Here is a 17,812-nt window from a genome sequence, read left to right on the forward strand (position 1 = left end):
TAGCAGTGCAGCTGCTGTTGTATCCGCTTCAAAAACCTTTTGGATAAACTGATGTATTTATACCTCTCAGTTTGGGAGCTTGGTCTTTACCATTTCCATAAGTTAGTGGATTCTGAAGAGGCTGCCAGTCAATCAATATGCAAGAATTTCAGCTGCAGGAGACAGCAAGCTGCAGATGGTAATGGCTGCATAATGATCTTTATCTCTTCCTGTCCATTGCCTACCTGTTGCTCTTGCTTTAACCTAATGACACTGCTCCCAGTATACATTAGGCCTTAATATGAGCTGTGTGTTAGCCAAAATCTGAGCAGGAATTCAGTGAACATTCACAGGAAGCATGGCTGACCACTGGCAGATCACGGGTTTTGCCGTCCAGAATATCTCATGTGCTGTTATGCTTCCTTGTTCCAGAATGGGTGTCACCATATCCTGGCAAAAATGCTGTCCCAGGTGTCAGGAGCAGAGGGTACCAGTCACAGCCCCCTTTATATATTGAAAGGCTGCAATAAGGTCACCCTGGAGCCTTCTCTTCTCCAGGCTGAACAACCCCAACTCTCTCAGCCTTTCCTCATAGGAGAAGTGTTCCAGCCCTCTGATCATCTTTGTGGCCCTCCTCTGGACCCCCTTTAACAGGTCCATGTCTTTCTTGTGCTGGGGACCCCAGAGCTGGACGCAGTACTCCAGGTGGGGTCTCACCAGAGCAGAGTAGAGGGGGAGAATCATGTCCGTTGACCTGCTGGCCACGCTTCTTTTTATGCAGCCCAGGATACAGTTGGCTTTATGGGCTGCAAGTGCACATTGCTGGCTCATATCTAGTTTTCTGTCCACCAATATCCCCAAGTCCTCTGCAGGGCTGCTCTCAATCCATTCATCCCCCAGTCTGCATTTATATTGGGGATTGCCCTGACCCAGGTGTAGGACCTTGCACTTGGCCTTGTTGAACTTCATGAGATTCTCATGAGCCCACTCCTCAGTCCTGTCAAGGTCCCTCTGGATGGCATCCTTTCCCTCTAGCATATCAACCACACCACTCAGTTTGGTGTCATCTGTAAACTTTCTGAGGGTGCACTCAATCCCACTGTCTATGTCATTAATAAAGATATTGAACAGTACCGGCGAACATGGTATGCGTGGGTGGGTGCAACCTGTAGCTATTTTTGTTTGACCCTGTTGGTGTGCCTTGAATGCCAAAAGACCTTGTTTGCTGGATAGTAGTATTTGTTCAGTGTGAACTGAGATGCTCATACATCACATTTACATTCTTTTGAGTAAATATTGATTGTGCTTATACTTATGCAGACACAAGAAAGCTGGCTGATTTACAGCTAACAATATAGTTATAGCAACCCAGAGCTCAGCACAACCTGCAAAAGCTGTTTGTGAAGCCAGCAAATGTTCACAAGGTTGTCCCCTGTCAACTTCTGTGTTAGCATTATGCAGGCTGGCGGAGTCTATAAGAATTTTTTTCTGAAGGTGCACCTTCCCCTCCATTTGCCAGTGAACTAGCTAAAAACAAGCTAGAAAGTTTGCCCTTTAATAGGGATCTTCAGATCTTCATACAAAAGAATATACTTATATATTAGTTATAATATACTTAGAAGTACAATAAAATGTCTAACACTTTTGCGCACACACACACAAAGGAAATGCTGCATGTGTTACCATATGCAGACTTTTCCTGTCAAACACTTTAATATTAGTGGGTGATTTTCCTTTTGCAAGATAAGTATGGACCATGTGCTTCCTCTTCTCTGTATGTACATTCCTAGAGGTGCTTGTAAAGTTCAGTAAATTTAGATGAAGAGTATGAGATCCATTATATAGAAGCAGAGCATGAGTCCTTCCATATGGTTCAAAAGGAAATAATTATTGGTCTGAGATGTAAGTGGCTAAAAAGCCAAAAAAGATTCTTTTCCTCCATTGTAGACTTTCCCAAGACTAGAGCTGAAACAGTAAATACAAGGAAGCTGTCAGATATTTCTAATCCTACCATGGAAGGCAACTTATTAGCAATTGTATGTGTATATTGCTAGTAGTTTTCTTAACGTTTTATGAAGTGGTTATTATATGTTGTCTAAGTTACAGTGCCTGGATTCAGTGACCCTGCTGGTCCCTTTTAGTTTTCTAAGTGTGTGCTGTGCTCCACTGTAAATATGTTTTTGCTCTGGTTCTCACTAGTGTTTTTGGCACTGCTTCATTTCATTATGCTATCTCTAGATTGGGCTTTTCAAAATGTTGTTACTGCAGTTCTTAAGTAAGACCTAGTCTGTACTCTCTATAAACAAATAATGCAACAACAAAATAATATGAACAAAACATAGTGGAATCCCTTTTCTTCTGCAAAGTGAATTGTTCAGTGAGTTTTGCATTGGATCTTGTTAGTGGTGCTGGAGAAATGCTGAAATTAGATGTTGTTAACACTATTTTTGTGTGTCAGGGAGGATTTCTGCCACTCGGTTGCTGTCAGCACAGCTTCCCTGTCACTGGAAATATCAAGGAGCTCTGAAATGCTATAAAAAGCCCAGGTATTTTCTGCCATACTGCAATATATTTTTCTGCGATGAGACTATTCTGTTTTCATTTAGTTTTATGCATTGATGTGTGTTGTTTGTATGTGTGACTTGATGTAGCTTCTGGGCCACTCAGGACAGACCCTCAGTGAGGTTTTGGGAAGCTCAGAGGGAGTCTGCCTGGACTCTGTTGCAGTCCTGAGATGCAAATGATGGAGAGGCCAATTTACAGACCATTGATTTTGGGTGTTTTGCATTCTTTTGCCACTGAAGATTAAATCAATGTTAAAGCATCTGGCAACAGGAGAGTTTTAATAGTCTCTATCATACCTAATGAAGGTTCAGTGTTATAAGGCTCATTAGTTTTTTCCTCTCTATGAAGCCTTGATCCCAAACCTGTTGGAATCAATGAAAGATGCCTCATGTAACTGCTTAGGGAATTTGTGTCTTATTACGCCTTATCAGAGGCGCAGAGGGGATGGGGAATGGGGGGCAGTTATGGTCAGTACATAACAGTTTCTCTCTGCCACGCCTTCCTCTTCATACTTTTCCTCTGCTCCAACTTGGGTCCTCTCCACGGGCTGCAGTCCTTCATGGAAAAAATCTGCTCCAGCACGGGTTCTCCATGGGCTGCAATTCCTGTCAGGAAATATCCAGCTGCTCCACCCTGGTCACTTTCATGGGCTACAGGGGAATATCTGCTCCAGTGCCTGGAGTGCCTCCTCCTCCTTCTTCTTCTCTGACTTTGTTTTTCATACTGCTGTTTCTCACTGGGTTTTTTTTTCCTCTTTCCTTCTCTTTTCTCCCTCCTCCTCTGCCTGTGCAGTGTTGTGCCCTTTCTTAAATATGTTTTCACAGAGGCACCACCAATTTGGCTGATTGTCTCAGCTTTGGCCTCCTACAGTAGGTCCCGTTGCCCAGCCAGCTGGAACTGACTGTCCCTTGCACAGGGCCTTATCTCTTCTCACAGAGGCCACACCTGCAGCCCCTCCCCTCGCAACCTTGCCACATACACCCAATACAATACTCTACCCTTCCACCTTGTTTTACCCTCACCTGGGAAATAATATTTTTTCCAAATAGTCCTCACTGCCATTCTTTTGTATGTTTGCTCAAAAGGAAAGGAAACCATTGTGGGGTTGGCTTATTTTTCCAAAATCTGGGTGAAAATTGGAGTTACTTCTACAATGACTTTGTTTTAAGGTCAGTTTTCTGTAGGTTTCTTAAAAAAAGTTTTTTGTTCTCCTCCCCATGGCCCTGGGAACAGGATTTAAATGAGTGTTGCAATTGGAAAACAGAATGCTCATATATATATATAAAAAAAAAAGAGCTAGATTCTTTTCTTTACCTCAGTGTAGAGAGCATTGCTTAGGAAATGGTAGGGAATGCAAAGATGGATAGAAACCTCTGGGTCAATGAAACTTTTTTTTAATTGATCAGGTTTTTTTTATGACTTGATCAAAAATGCTATGACCCATTTTTGGTGTAATAGACCTCCACCAGAAAATGGTGGTGTAATTTTTTTATCATCCCCATGCCATATAAAGCAGCGTGACACAGGGCTTTCAGCTACATAATTGATGTAAACTGTACCTGTCCTTATCATGTGGATGACCTGGAGATTATAATGCATGATCAGGAGTGTGAGTCTTGAGTATTTTTTTTTTTTTTACTGGTTATCCATGGTGGTGATGCACCACTGCATTTTTTCCCAAATGCCAAGAACCCATTTCCTCATATTTGTCCTGCTTTTTGTTCATTGGCTGCTTGTAAGTGACAGATTTGGTTTATGTTGGCACTATTGCTTTAGAAAAAACTAAATGGGACTGCTGTGATTCTGTTTGCAACAGTATGTTTACTCTCCTGGCATTTCCTTAATTTAATTTTTCTTTGCTTAAAACAAACAAACCTGAAAACTTTTCTGCCTTCCAGAAGTGTTTCTAAATGACCTCCTTCATTGTCCTTGTTTATCCATTTTATGTAGTTGAGGTCAGCATTTCTTTTAGTTACAGATGGATTTTTAGGCTCATTTTTGCTTACCCTGAGAGCTTTTATGGGAGAGAAATTATATGTGAAAATATCATTTTTGTATATGCATTGCAGATTCTGGGCCTTTTTAGTAATAGAGCAGGGGAAAGCACTGAGATCTGGTAAATCTGAGAATGCCAAACCCCAGAGCTAGCAGAGCCTGCCCTTATGACAGTCCTCTTCTAGCTTAGCTCAGAGTGCTGCTTTGAAAGCATTTCTGCTGCTCTTTATGTACTATTATGTCAGAGGAAGTCTTGAGGATTTGGGTTCCATTGTTATTTTATGCAGTCTCCCTGACTATAGCATGTTCTGTCACATATTCCTATAACAGAGACCTACTGACCTCTCTCACAGCAAATCAAATATTTCTCCTTCCTCGAAATTCTATGTGCAGGTTACAAAAATAATAAGCAACAATCATAATCAACATATATGGGACTGATCTGTAACTCTGGATATGCTTGCTTGTCAGAAACTGAAAACGTAACTTTCAGCTGCAGTTAACATAGGTTATACCCTTAGTTATCATATGAAAATATGAGCTGGTCAAGATTTGGTCATCAGATGATTGTGATTGGGAGAAAATGGAAGTTTTCTTTTTGTTGGTTGTTTAAATGTTAGTATTTTGAATTGTGATGTGGAGAGTAGTAGAGAGAGCCTGTGTGTTCCTGCCTCTGCACGCAGCCGCCTGGCACTGAAGAGCTGTGAATTGCCCTCAGGGATGGTGGGGCTTTCTTTCCTATTATAAGGACACACGTAAAGAATAGCTGCATGCACTGTATGCTGGCTCTCCTCTGCCCATGTACACAGATATGGGGCACAAATTGGGCTTAACATTTAGGAGATGTTAATTTTATTGCATATTTGTCAGCCCTTTCCTTAAACTCTGTCAGCCCTTTCCTTAAACTCTGCACCAAGAAAATCTAGACCTTAGCTTCCAAATGAAATACAGAGCTGATACTTCAGTATTTCCCTTTCTACTGTAGCATGAAGGCCCCTTTATAGTTTCAGTACCCCTTGATATAGGCAAAATCTCATACTTTGTTCAGCCTATGGCTATAGATCCAAGATGATTCCCTCCCAATGCAGGTCATACTTGCAGTTCTCCCTGACCCCTCCCTTGCACCAATTTGTCATTTGTAATCCCAATTGTGCAAGGCTACCTGTAGAGATTAATTTGCCACTGGAACTCCAAACAGGCACAGATCCTCAAGCACAGATCTGTTTGCAACATTAGGACCTTATTTTATTTGTAGTTGACGTTTTCAAATAAATATCAGTTTTCAGCATACAGGAATTTTGAATTTACTGCCGAAATATACTGTATTACTTAAACTGAGATAATATAACCAGTGAAGCTTGTAAACCGTTGTTAATTAAACCATGTATTTTTTATGGACTTTTCTAAGCTATTAAAATTTACGTTTGTTGTAATAATCAAATGTAAGTATACAATTCACATAAAGATTGATGCTGCTATAGAAATCCATTGTAGAGCCCTACCCTATCTCTCCATAGGAACTTAGACAATGTACCTTTGTCTAATAAGCAGGATGTGGCTGTCGAAAGCAGAAGTCTAACTGATGTATTACTAGCCTAGTTAGTAAACGATGAAGAACTGCTTAGATCTGCCAAAAAAGGTAGGAAACTAGGGGAAAGGTAATTCCGGCAGGGGGAGATTGCGACCACCGACTCACGGACCACCTACCCCAATTATACCACCGACTCAAATGATGAAGTTGAAGAAGAACAATTAGGCATGTGTACTAATTTACATGCTGGGCAAAGAGATTTTAACCAATCATTTAATAGAAGAATACTGCATATGTATTAGGAGGTTGAATATGTTAATGCTTTGTGTATAAATAACTGTTAATTTGAAAGCTGTGTGTGCTGTCTTGGGACAGGCACCCATCTCTGCGCAAATATGCAATAAAATACCTCTGCTCTGTGTGTATATTGGCATTTTGCACACCCCCGATTTTTGGGACAACGTGTTGAGGATTGAAATAATTAGTAACGTGTGTAACAATTGTGAATATAATTTTAAATTTCCTTTTTGTGGTTGAGCTGCTTTGAAATGTATCAAGGAGAAGCTACATATCCTTCAATAATGTGGACACCATGTGACTGTTGAAAATTCATACCTTTCTTCTTCATTATGCTTTTTTTTAACCCAAAAGTTTCTGTGTCTGTAAGGAAAGTCACTTGCATTTTAAGGTGGCATATAAATTCAAGAGCACAATGTGCTGGTGAACAAATAAAGGCAGTTCCTCCATATAGCCAGGCTGTAAAACAGTTCTTTTTGGGAGCAAGGATATAATTCCTGGCAAGTAATGGCATAAATGAAATCTTCCCCTCATCTGTTACTCTTGCACATCAACATAGAATTTGACTGTCTGTTAGAGAACAGTTATTTCAAGCCCCACGTGACTGAAAAGAAAAAAAAAGCTTAATAATTTAGAAAAAAATCATTTTATTCTGTTTCTGATCTTCATTTATAGCATCAGCAACAAGTGCTGCAGGATGTGGAACGTGCCAAGCAAGTGACCATGGCAGAACTGAACACAATCATTAGGGTATGTGGTCTTTCCATTTTAACTCTAATAGTGTTTGTAATTAGCTTTCTTTTTCTTTTTTCTATTAACTTGTTTACATTGAGCGGACAAAAGCTGAGGGCAGTGGTGATGTTCAGTAGCTTAATCTTCATAAAAGCTGGTTACTACCTGAAAACATTTGCTTGCGCTGTGCCAAGATGACTAACAGGGTAATGTCTGTGTTGTATCCATTCCCCTAAGCTGAGTGGATACCTGGTTTTTGTTGTGCTTTTTAAGTAACATTGCTTCCTTTGCATACTGCATGCCAGTCTACCTTTGCAGTCATTTTAACAGATAGCCTTCAAATGACACTGTGCTTTAATGAGGGATTTTTCTCTCACTGCTGCCCATGTATTTTTTCTGTCTGGTGGCCAGGAACTGTGAATATTCACCACTCTTTTTTTTTTTCTTCTTCTTTCTTTTTACATTTAAAAAAATGTACTTGCCCCTTTTTTTTTTTTAAAAAAACAAAGTTTACCCTTCAGCAGTGCAGTCATAGGTGTCCTGCTCCCAGTTATCTAAAAATATGAATGTGTGGAGTCCCTCTTGTAAAAGCTTTAGTATGAGTAGTATTAGCTCAGTATAGAAGTTCTGCAAGATTTATAGGGCAGCCACAATGTTTACATTTTATGACTGGAGAGGAAAGAAATCACAATCAAGCCTTGGCTGTTCACACTACATAAAATAAAAGTGAGAAGTCATAGCTTAATAGCACATTATTCACATGTATAATTATGCAGCTGGTGCAAGCAGTTGTTTAAGTTCTTCTAATGAAAGGAGGAGGCCCTTATTCTGCTGCCTCCCAAATGTTTTTTATTTTGTGTATTGATTATACGTTTTCTCCTTTTTTATTCAGTGTATTGTTGGGGATTTTTTGTTTTACCCCTTGAAGCAAATTAAACACACGTTTGTGCTTAAATATATTTTTTAAAAAAATAAAATTAATAACCAATGCACTGAGTCCTACTGCAATAAGTGGTTCTACAAGGAGTCTGGAAAGATGCGTCTCGAGCTGATTCCTTATATACACTTGGAGCAGCACCAATCCCGTGAGCGGTTGCATGGGGCGTCTCAGCCCAGCCTTGGGTCCATCCCCCAGCCCAGTTCGCATTCCAGGATGGCTACAAGACAATGCTGCGGCTGTTTCTTATCACCAAGCGAAACTTCATTCCCTTACAGGGAGTTGTTCTGTCTTTGGCATTCCTGCTTCCAGCCAGTTCAACCCCTTCTGCATTTAGGCCTTCTTGCCCTCCATGCCAGATCATTCCTTGGTCACAAATTACCACTGCTGAGCAGATACAATTTTAATTTCCCCTTCGGTATCAACCACACTTTAAAATTCTAATTAATCCATTTGTTTTCATTAAAATTCAAATTGATGAGTGAATAAGGATCACCAAATAGTCAGTCTAAAGTGAAGATAGTGCTTCAATTATGACTGTCTTTTAATAAGGAAATCAGGACTCTGATCATTGCTGACAGTAGTGTAGAGCAGTGGTGTGACTGTAGCTTGTATTTAATACGATGTTTCTAACTCTATTTTGTATCCCTCTGACCACAAGAAAACACTGGTAGTCAATTAGAAGATATAAATGGAAAAGAGTAAACTTTATTTCTTCTGAAGTGCCTGTTAGAAAGAAGGCAGTGAATCGGAGTGTGTCATGTAGAATTATGAATAACATTTTTTCTATACTGTTTATGTTCCAGTGGGAACAGTGGGAGATGAATAATTTCCCAATTATTTTTCATTACCTAACCAAAAATATTGCCTTCTATTAACATGCTTTGCATAAAGTTAGTTGGCTTCTTTGTTAAAGAAGTTTTTATATGTATGTGCTGCATGTGTGTGTATGTAGTGTTTGTGTGTATGTGCATGCACATGCATGCATATGAATACTTTACAGTATGTTTGTGTACATTTGTCATTCACTATTACATACATGAGACTGTAAAAAATAATATGTTTTCTAGTAGAGAATCAGCTTATTGATGTAGAATGTGATGTTTATAGATATTGCATATTGCACTTGTTATTTAACGTTTATCCTGCTTTCATGAACCACTAAAATACAAAGAATAAATATATGCAGACTGGACACTTGTCTGGGAGCCTGGTAATTTCTTCTGTTGGCGCTCCCCCACCAGACAGAAGTAAATTTTCTGTTTTGTCTGTTGCTGTCTGAATTTATCTTTTCAAGTCAATTGAGACTCTATTGCCTCAAACTTTCATAATATCTGAATTTTTGGGTTTTTGTATTAAAAAAGGATAGCTCTCACCTCCCTCATAAGAGTGATTTTTAACTTGCTTCACTTGCTTTTTTACTCTTCTGTTTTATACTGACTTGGGATCAGTGTGAATCTCTCTTTAGCTTTAGACAAACAGGAGGAGCAATACTGACTGAAAAATATTGTGTTCATTTGATTTAAATTATTATGGAAGAGAAGTAATCTAATATAATCTTTAAGAGATTTATTAGAAAAAGTGAATAAATGGGATAGCAATTTATCAAAAGAGCTTACGTTCTAGTTGTGTGAATGCCCACAATAATTTTATGTCTGTGCTTGAGAGATAGAAATGTAGTGAAAAGAGCTAAAATCCCCAAAGACAAAAAGAAATGTTGTAAATATCTTGGTTGCTCAATGTTTCCTTTTAGTTTCCCTTTTGCAGATAATTTGGCCTAGCTTGCCAGTATTGTTGGCCTTAAGTAAGGAAGCTTAGATAGCAGAATTGCTAACGAGCATTCTTTATTTGACCTAATCATTAGAGTAAGAATGCTTTGCCTGTGTTAAATCCTTGGTTAGCTGAGATAGTTGCAATGTAGATAGATAAAAAGGAATTCTTCAGGCCCTGTGTCCCTGGAAAGAGCTGATAAGGAGAAACTACACAAGAACCACCTGATTTTGGATATGCAAGGAAGGTATGAGCAAGACAAAGATGGACTGAGCATGCGTCAAGACAAAGTTCAGTCAGCGGTCAGAGTGATGAAGACTACTGACTTCCTCCAACGACCACCAGAAGATCCCTAACGACCACCTAAGGACTTAAGTACGCATGCGTCAGGGACATTTACATATATTAATGAGTTCCAAGAAATCTCATGTTTATATAAATTAATCTTATGAATATGTATATTTTACAACATATAACCTCTGCGATCTTGCTTGTTTGTCGGAGCACTTATGGTGGAGCGATCCCCAGTGCTGCCCAGCGCTGTAATGAAGGATGCCTGCTTAATAGTAACTCCGTTGCTATTGAGTTTTATTTTGGGAACACTCTGAAACTCCAATTCACCTGTTGGGAGATCTGGATTTTAAAGGGTAGTCTCCACGAATTTTGTTTCAGTAGAGACAGAAAATGTGGCACGGGACTAGAAAAAGCTTGTCATACTTTGTAAAGTGAATACCAATAAAAATCAAAGAACATAATTAGAAATTACTACTTTTTTATATCTCTGTTCTTTGTTTTATATTATTTTTGTTTGCTAAGTCTGACAGTTTGTGTTCTTGTAACACTGATATTTTAAAAGCTTCTAAAATTTGTTTGCTTTTTAGAGTTTTTTTAAAATATCTTGTAATTTGTACTGTTATTTGAGTTTTTAAAATATAACTGTGGCCTAAATTTCTCTGTGGTTTTGGGGGCCTATTCAATTCACCTTACTCATGCTAAACCCCTTTGGTTCGAATGGAGGAACCCTGGGTTAGAATTTAAAATGGTTTTATCAGAATGGAATATGGCATAACAAAAGAATTGAATGTGCACAAATCATGTCTCTGTTTCACATATGTTTTTATATGAATGTATTCTGATTTAATCGATTCTGATGAAGTACCTTTTTAACTTTGCAATATTATTCTATCTTCATTGGTAAATTAACCAAATTGCTGATCCACGCAGTTTAATTGCAAAATACTGAAGTGAGCCTGAAACTGGAGAGACTGCTTGTTCTCTTGACAATAAGTAGCTGTGTTTAATGGAATGAAACACAGTTATAATGACTTCTTTCTCAGGTCATGTTCAGTTTAAAACTGTTGACAGACTGAAACAAGTTAAATATCATCTATCATCTTCTTGAGAGATACAGGGAGAAAAACTAAACCAAAACAATTTATCATAACCATGCTGCAAGAGGATTGTAAATCTGCAGGCATTCAGACTGATATTTACAATAGATGGTACTGTACAGAATTTCTGCTCTGAATAATTTGTAGTGTATATTCTCAGTGCTTCTTTCCAGGCTGGCTATATTGGGATGAGGAATATGATGTATCCAATTGATAGTCATGCATTTTTTAAATTAGAAACTGCAAGATCACATTGTTGTTCCAACACACAAATTGTAGCCTTAAATCAGTAATATGATCTAATTAGGAATGATGTTTTCACTTCCTTCATTATTGAGTCATCTAACTCTTGTAAAATAAATAAGTAGAATATTTATCTATTGTACTATATAATCAGAACATGCTGTGTGAAGGTGATTACTACATTTTAATAAGGGAACCAGGGAATTAACTGTACAAGAATTTTATCAGTCTGGGGTTTTTCCCCTGTTTAAAACAGTTTTCAGCTGCATTTAGGCAGTAAGACAGAAATGGAGGCCACTGCTTGTATACCTGTTTATCACATAGAGATAAATGTACCAAAAAATTACAAACAAGTATACGATGGTGTTCAAAGAAAACACACTTTAGCACAAGAAATGCTGAGCCTCAAATTCAGTAGTGACATTTTACTGATAGGAAGTCTGCAAAATTATTTGCCATCAATTGTGAAGGCAATAACAAGTCTTGGTGGTTTTTTACATTCTCTGTGTTAGTGCTTTCAGAATGACAGTGTAAACTGTGTTAGAGAACTCCAAAAAAGGAAAACTGATTAAAATGTTCATACTTGAATGGTGCTGATGGAATAGTTCATTTGGACTTTCTCTACCTCCTGCAGCTAAAGCTGAAATATTAAAATTCAGTGGATTTAAATCTCTCTCCCCTCAGCTCAGGAAAAAAAAATATTTTGACAGGTTTTAAACTCATAATTCATCGGTTTACAATAGAATAGAACAGAATAGAATAGACTAGTTCAGTTGGAAGGGACCTACAAAGATCATCTAGTCCAACTGCCTGACCACTTCAGGTATGACCAAAAGTCAAAGCATGTTATTAAGGGCATTGTCCAAATGCCTCTTAAACACTGATAGGCTTGGGGCATCAACCACCTCTCTAGGAAGCCTGTTCCAGTGTTTGACCACCCTCTTGGTAAAGAAATACTTCCTAATGTCAAGTCTGAACCTCCCCTGAAGCAGCTTTGAACCATTCCCACGCATCCTATCGCTGGATACCAGGGAGAAGAGATCAGCACCTCCCTCTCCACTTTGCCTCTTCAGGAAGCTATAGAGAGCAATGAGGTCACCCCCTCAGTCTCCTTTTCTCCAAACTAGACAAACCCAGAGTCCTTATCTGCTCCTCATAGGACATGCCCTCCAGCCCTTTCACCAGCCTTGTTGCCCTCCTCTGGACGCATTCAAGTACCTTAACAACCTTCTTAAATTGTGGGGCCCAGAACTGCACACAGTACTCAAGGTGAGTACCTTGAGCACCAATGCTAAATACAGAGGGATAATCACCTCTTTTGAGCAGCTGGTTATGCTGTGTTTGATGCACCCCAGGATGCGGTTTGCCCTCTTGGCTGCCAGGGCACACTGCTGACTCCTGTTGAGCCTGCTGTCAACCAGAACCCCCAGATCCCTTTCTGCAGGGCTGCTCCCCAGCCACTCCTATTCCATTCTATACTTGTGCCCAGCATTACTCCATCCCAGGTGCAGAACTCGGCATTTGGTCTTGTTAAATTTCATGCCATTGATGATTGCCCAATGCTCCAATCTATCTAGATTCCTCTGCAAGGCCTCTTGTCCCTCGAGACAGTCAGCAGCACCTCCCAGTTTGGTATCCTCAGCAAACTTGCTAAGGGTGCATTCAACTCCTGCATCCAGATCATTGATAAAACTATTGAACAGAACTGGCCCTAGAATTGAGCCCTGAGGGACACTGCTGGTGACCAGTCGCCAGCCAGATGTAGCCCCATTCACTACAACCCTTTGAGTTCTGCCACTCAGCCAGTTCTTCACCCAGCGCACATGAACCTGCTCATCCCACAGTTGGACAACTTGTCCAGAAGGATGCTGTGAGGGACAGTATCAAAAGCCTTCCTAAAATCCAGAAAAACTACATCCACTGCCTTCCCTTCATCCACTAGGCGGGTGACCTTATCATAGAAGGATATCAAATTAGTTAAACAGGACTTTCCCTTTGTGCACCCATGTTGACTGTGCCTGATGGTTGCATTACTCTTTAAATGCCTTTCAGTAGTACCCAGTATGATCTTCTCCATAATTTTTCCAGGTACTGAGGTTAGACTAACAGGTCTGTAGTTTCCTGGGTCTTCCCTCATGCCCTTTTTGTAAGCACTATTTTTGGAACAGCAATATTAAATCTAATTACTTTTATTACTAAGGAAATAATTTAAATTGTTTTGCCTTTACCATTCTATACATTTGATTAAAAAAAATGGCTTTGGTTTAATTTTTAAGCATTTTGTTTTATTCAGTTGTGTCAGTTTATTATCTTCTTTAAAAATAAGCAAATGGCAGTTACTGGAAGAATGGACTCCTTCTGTATTGTGAGATATAACTATCAAGCTATAAAGTTCCTTCTTTAATACAGTGCTTGTCAAAATTTCTGTTCTGTCTTTGAGGCACTTGTTTGCTCCATCTTGGAAGGTGTGTAATTTTTTTGGTTGTTTTTAAGTGAGTAGTCCATTTCTATAGATGTGTAGAACAATGCCTCTTTTAAAAAAAAAAAAGTAATCTTTTGTACATTTGCAGATGTGCAAACCTTAAAGTGGTGTGGTGCAGATAAGTGCACACAAGTTCTAATAAAAACTTAGCATCAATGCATGCTATTATTCCTGTGGCACCAGTGGTCCAGACCTCCTGCTGCTAAATGCAGCATTTTCTTTCATTAGTGTTTAACATATAGAAAAATTTCTGACTCTTCATGCAAAGTGGATTCTTCCTGCCTCTCATATGTGCTTACACTGTGAGGAAGAGAGAGGGGTTTTTCATTGAGCTGCAGCAGTCAAGGAGGACAAATTCGTAGCTGATATTGCTGGTTACAACTTGACAGGAAAGCTGAGAATTGGCCCTGAAGCTTTACAAGGAGAGTGGATGCTCTTTCCCTTCTGATGCTGAGTGCCTAGACAGACTTTACTAGAGGGAGGTGCAGGAAAATTTTTTCCTGTGTAAAGCATTTTTACCTATTTGCTTAGACGTGTTAGTTTTTACTCCTTGTTCCTATACACTATCTAGAAGTGTACTGAGGAAATTATATTTATATTTTTGCATCTTGGATAATTCTTAAAAACATTGCAATCCAGTAGCATTTCGTAGGATGTATTTCTTGGTAGCTAGCTGTTGCTGTTTTCATTTTTAAATAGTTCTGGGAAATTTACAGCATAATAAAGCCTGGTGTCGCAGATGGAGTGAGAGTGCACTTCACTCGTAAGACAGAAGCAAAAATATACTTTATTGATATAGAACAGGGAGTTAACAAAGTTCAATGTGAAAGTGGTTTAACAAGATTCGATGGCAAGGTACACTTGATCATTTACTGTGTAGAGGACAGAGTCAGACAAAACTGTCAGGGAGACCCTCCCGTTGAGTCATGAGGTTCGGAAAAGGATCCCCTTGCTTTCTAAACTCCTTCTCAGAGAGGAGTCTAGGTGTGGCTAGATCTAATCCTAGTCCCAGTCTTGGTCAACGGGTTATGTCTAAAGGATTATATGTGCGCAACCAATCCTTTATATCACTTAGCTAAGATTCCAAAGTTTAGCATGCTATTAGTCACTTACTGAGGATCTGTTGTGGCAAGGAATCTCTCAACCTCGAGGAGTAACCTTGAGAGGTGTCCCTGCTCAAGGGGAGATCCTGGCATGCAGGAGAGGTCAACGGGCCCTGGGCTGTCCACTATTTAAGGAGTAAGATGATTGACTTATGGTCATATTTGCATATTAGCAAGACGTTTGGATCACTGCTTCAGGCAGCCCTTGGCTACTTTGTTGCCATCCGCCCTCAAGGTCCAGCATAAGCTGGATGCAGCTATCAGGATGACTCCCACTGGTGGTTACTGCTTACGCAGGGGCGGGAGGGGAGCACACCACCACACCTGGTTTATTGCCTTCGCAAGTTTTCACCTATTATGCATTGATCCTGAAAATGTGTGTTTGATTTAATGCATACTGTAGTCAGCAGTGCTTGGATTGTCTAAAGTTAACCACAGGCTAAGAGTTCATAAATAGTACAAGTAAGGATAACAAATAAAAGAGAGGAGATGGATGGGGAGCAAAAGCATTATAGCAACATAAAAGAATTACATGGTTGCTCAGTTGGCTCATTTTCAGGTCTTCCTTGCAAGTTTTCAAATTGTATCAGATTTTATGATCTCCTAAATTAATTACACAGGCAGAAATGAATGTAAACTTTCTTCCATAGTGGAAAATTTTTGTGTGGGGTGAATATCTGTCAGTGTAAAACCAGCTGTCTTACTCTTCTGTATCTTTGGCTTTTTGAGAACTGGAGAAGGAAGTACATTTTCTCACTTTGTATCATAAACCTGATGTCCTGGGTAAGGAGTTCTCCACATTTTTCTAACTTTCCCTGTAGCCAAGCAGCTGTGTACAGGTGTGCTGGTTTTGGCTGAGATAGAGTTATTTTTCTTCATAGTAGCTAGTATGGGGCTATGTTTTGGATTTGTGCTGAAAACAGTGTTGATAATACAGGGATGTTTTAATTATTGCTGAGCAGTGCTTACACAGAGTCAAGGCCTTTTCTGCTTCTCACCCCACCCCACCAGCGAGTAGGCTGGGAGTGCACAAAAAGTTGGGAGGGGACACAGCTGGGACAGCTGACCCCAACTGGTCAAAGGGCTATTCCATACCATATGATGTCATGCTCAGCATATAAAGCTGGGGGAAGAAGGAGGAAGGGGGGACGTTTGGAGTGATGGCGTTTTGTCTTCCCAAGTAACCGTTATGCGTGATGGAGCCCTGCTTTCCTGGAGATGGCTGAACACCCGCCCACCGATGGAAAGTAGTGAATGAATTCCTTATTTTGCTTTGCTTGTGCGTGTGGCTTTTGCTTTACCTATTAAACTGTTCTTATCTCAACCCATGAGTTTTCTCACTTTTACTCTTCTGATTCTCTCCCCCATCCCACTGGGTGGGGGGTGGGGGGGTGAGCGAGCAGCTGTGTGGTGCTTAGTTGTTGGCTGGGGTTAAACCACGACAACAGGTCACCCTGCAAGCCGATATTCACTGGTGACATCTCTGGGCGGTGAAAAAGCAAAACCAAGCTGTGAACATTGTGAGCATTTGAACAGAGTAATAGATTTCAAAAGTCTGGAAATGGAAGTTAGACACACTGTCACTGTCTGTCTTTGCCCTCTGAGTATGTGTGTTAGCAAACAAGGCTTAATTATGTGATCACACTCTCTTATTTTTGGTTTGCATGATTACTGACAGCTTTGTCCCTACAAGTGGTTGTATTCTGAGAGCAAGAGTTTCCCAGTATTTCACTGGTATTATTTTCATTTCTGGTTTTGGACCAATATCTCACTTTTGCCATACCATGTTAGAGGAGTTCATAGTCCTGTTTTGTACCAATGCAATCATAGTCCACAATCCTCCTGTTGTTGAACTTCTAGTCCCGGTCCAGTTTAACAATGTGAACAACTTATAGGAGTCTCATCACATTGTCCACATCTCTGTGCAGTTTGTAGATACAGGCACACTAGGCAATAATGGAACTTTGGGTGTTATTTAGATTTATTTAACAATCCAGTTTTCATACCAAAGTGTTTTCTTTATGGCATTATGATGTGGCTAAATCAAACCAAATTTCTGCTGTATTAGGCAATGATGCTTTCATGACCATGAGTATCATGTTCTTTTCAGTTATTTTCAGAGTTCTCTGCAATTCAGCTTGCAGGGCCAGTTCTTGGCCAAGAGGGATTGGGCTAACCATGCTATTCTGGGTCATCTCAAGCCACTAGGCACTGTCAAGCTGAGGTGTCATTACACACACTACTCTTAATGTCCATATTGTTTCTGGGAGTGTTGTGGTTTAGCCCCAGTCAGCAATTAAGTACCACACAGCTTCTCGCTCACCCTCCCCCCCAGTGGGATGGGGGAGAGAATCAGAAGAGCAAAAGTAAGAAAACTCATGGGTTGAGATAAGAACAGTTTAATAATTGGAACAAAAATTAATAATAATAATACATTGTAATGAGAAGGAAAACAACAAGAGAGCGAGAGAGGAACAAAACCCAAGGGAAAAAACCAATGATACAACCGCTCACCACCCGCCAACCGACACCCAGTCAGTCCCCGAGCAGCGACTGCTACCCCCCGGCCAATTGCCCCCAGTTTATATACTGAGCATGACGTCATATGGTATGGAATAGCCCTTTGGCTAGTTTGGATCAACTATCTTCTTCTTCTTCGCTGGGTAAAGAACTGGCTGGATGGCCGGGCCCAAAGAGTGGTGGTGAATGGAGTTTACTCCAGTTGGTGGCTGGTCACAAGCGGTGTTCCCCAGGGCTCTGTGTTGGGGCCAGTTCTGTTTAATATCT

At 40.0% G+C, this 17,812-nt stretch overlaps 1 protein-coding gene across 1 annotated transcript in view; it reads left to right on the forward strand.

The window, feature by feature from the left end:
- The window catches only part of LOC142402884 (transducin-like enhancer protein 4), a 140,367-nt gene that overhangs the window by 61,280 nt on the left and 61,275 nt on the right, over positions 1 to 17,812 (forward strand). The window contains 1 exon segment of the mRNA XM_075488774.1: positions 7,043 to 7,117. Coding sequence (XP_075344889.1) covers positions 7,043 to 7,117 — 75 coding nt within the window.

The sequence above is a fragment of the Mycteria americana genome (genome assembly GCF_035582795.1).
Source record: "Mycteria americana isolate JAX WOST 10 ecotype Jacksonville Zoo and Gardens chromosome Z unlocalized genomic scaffold, USCA_MyAme_1.0 Scaffold_18, whole genome shotgun sequence".
NCBI lineage: Eukaryota > Metazoa > Chordata > Aves > Ciconiiformes > Ciconiidae > Mycteria > Mycteria americana.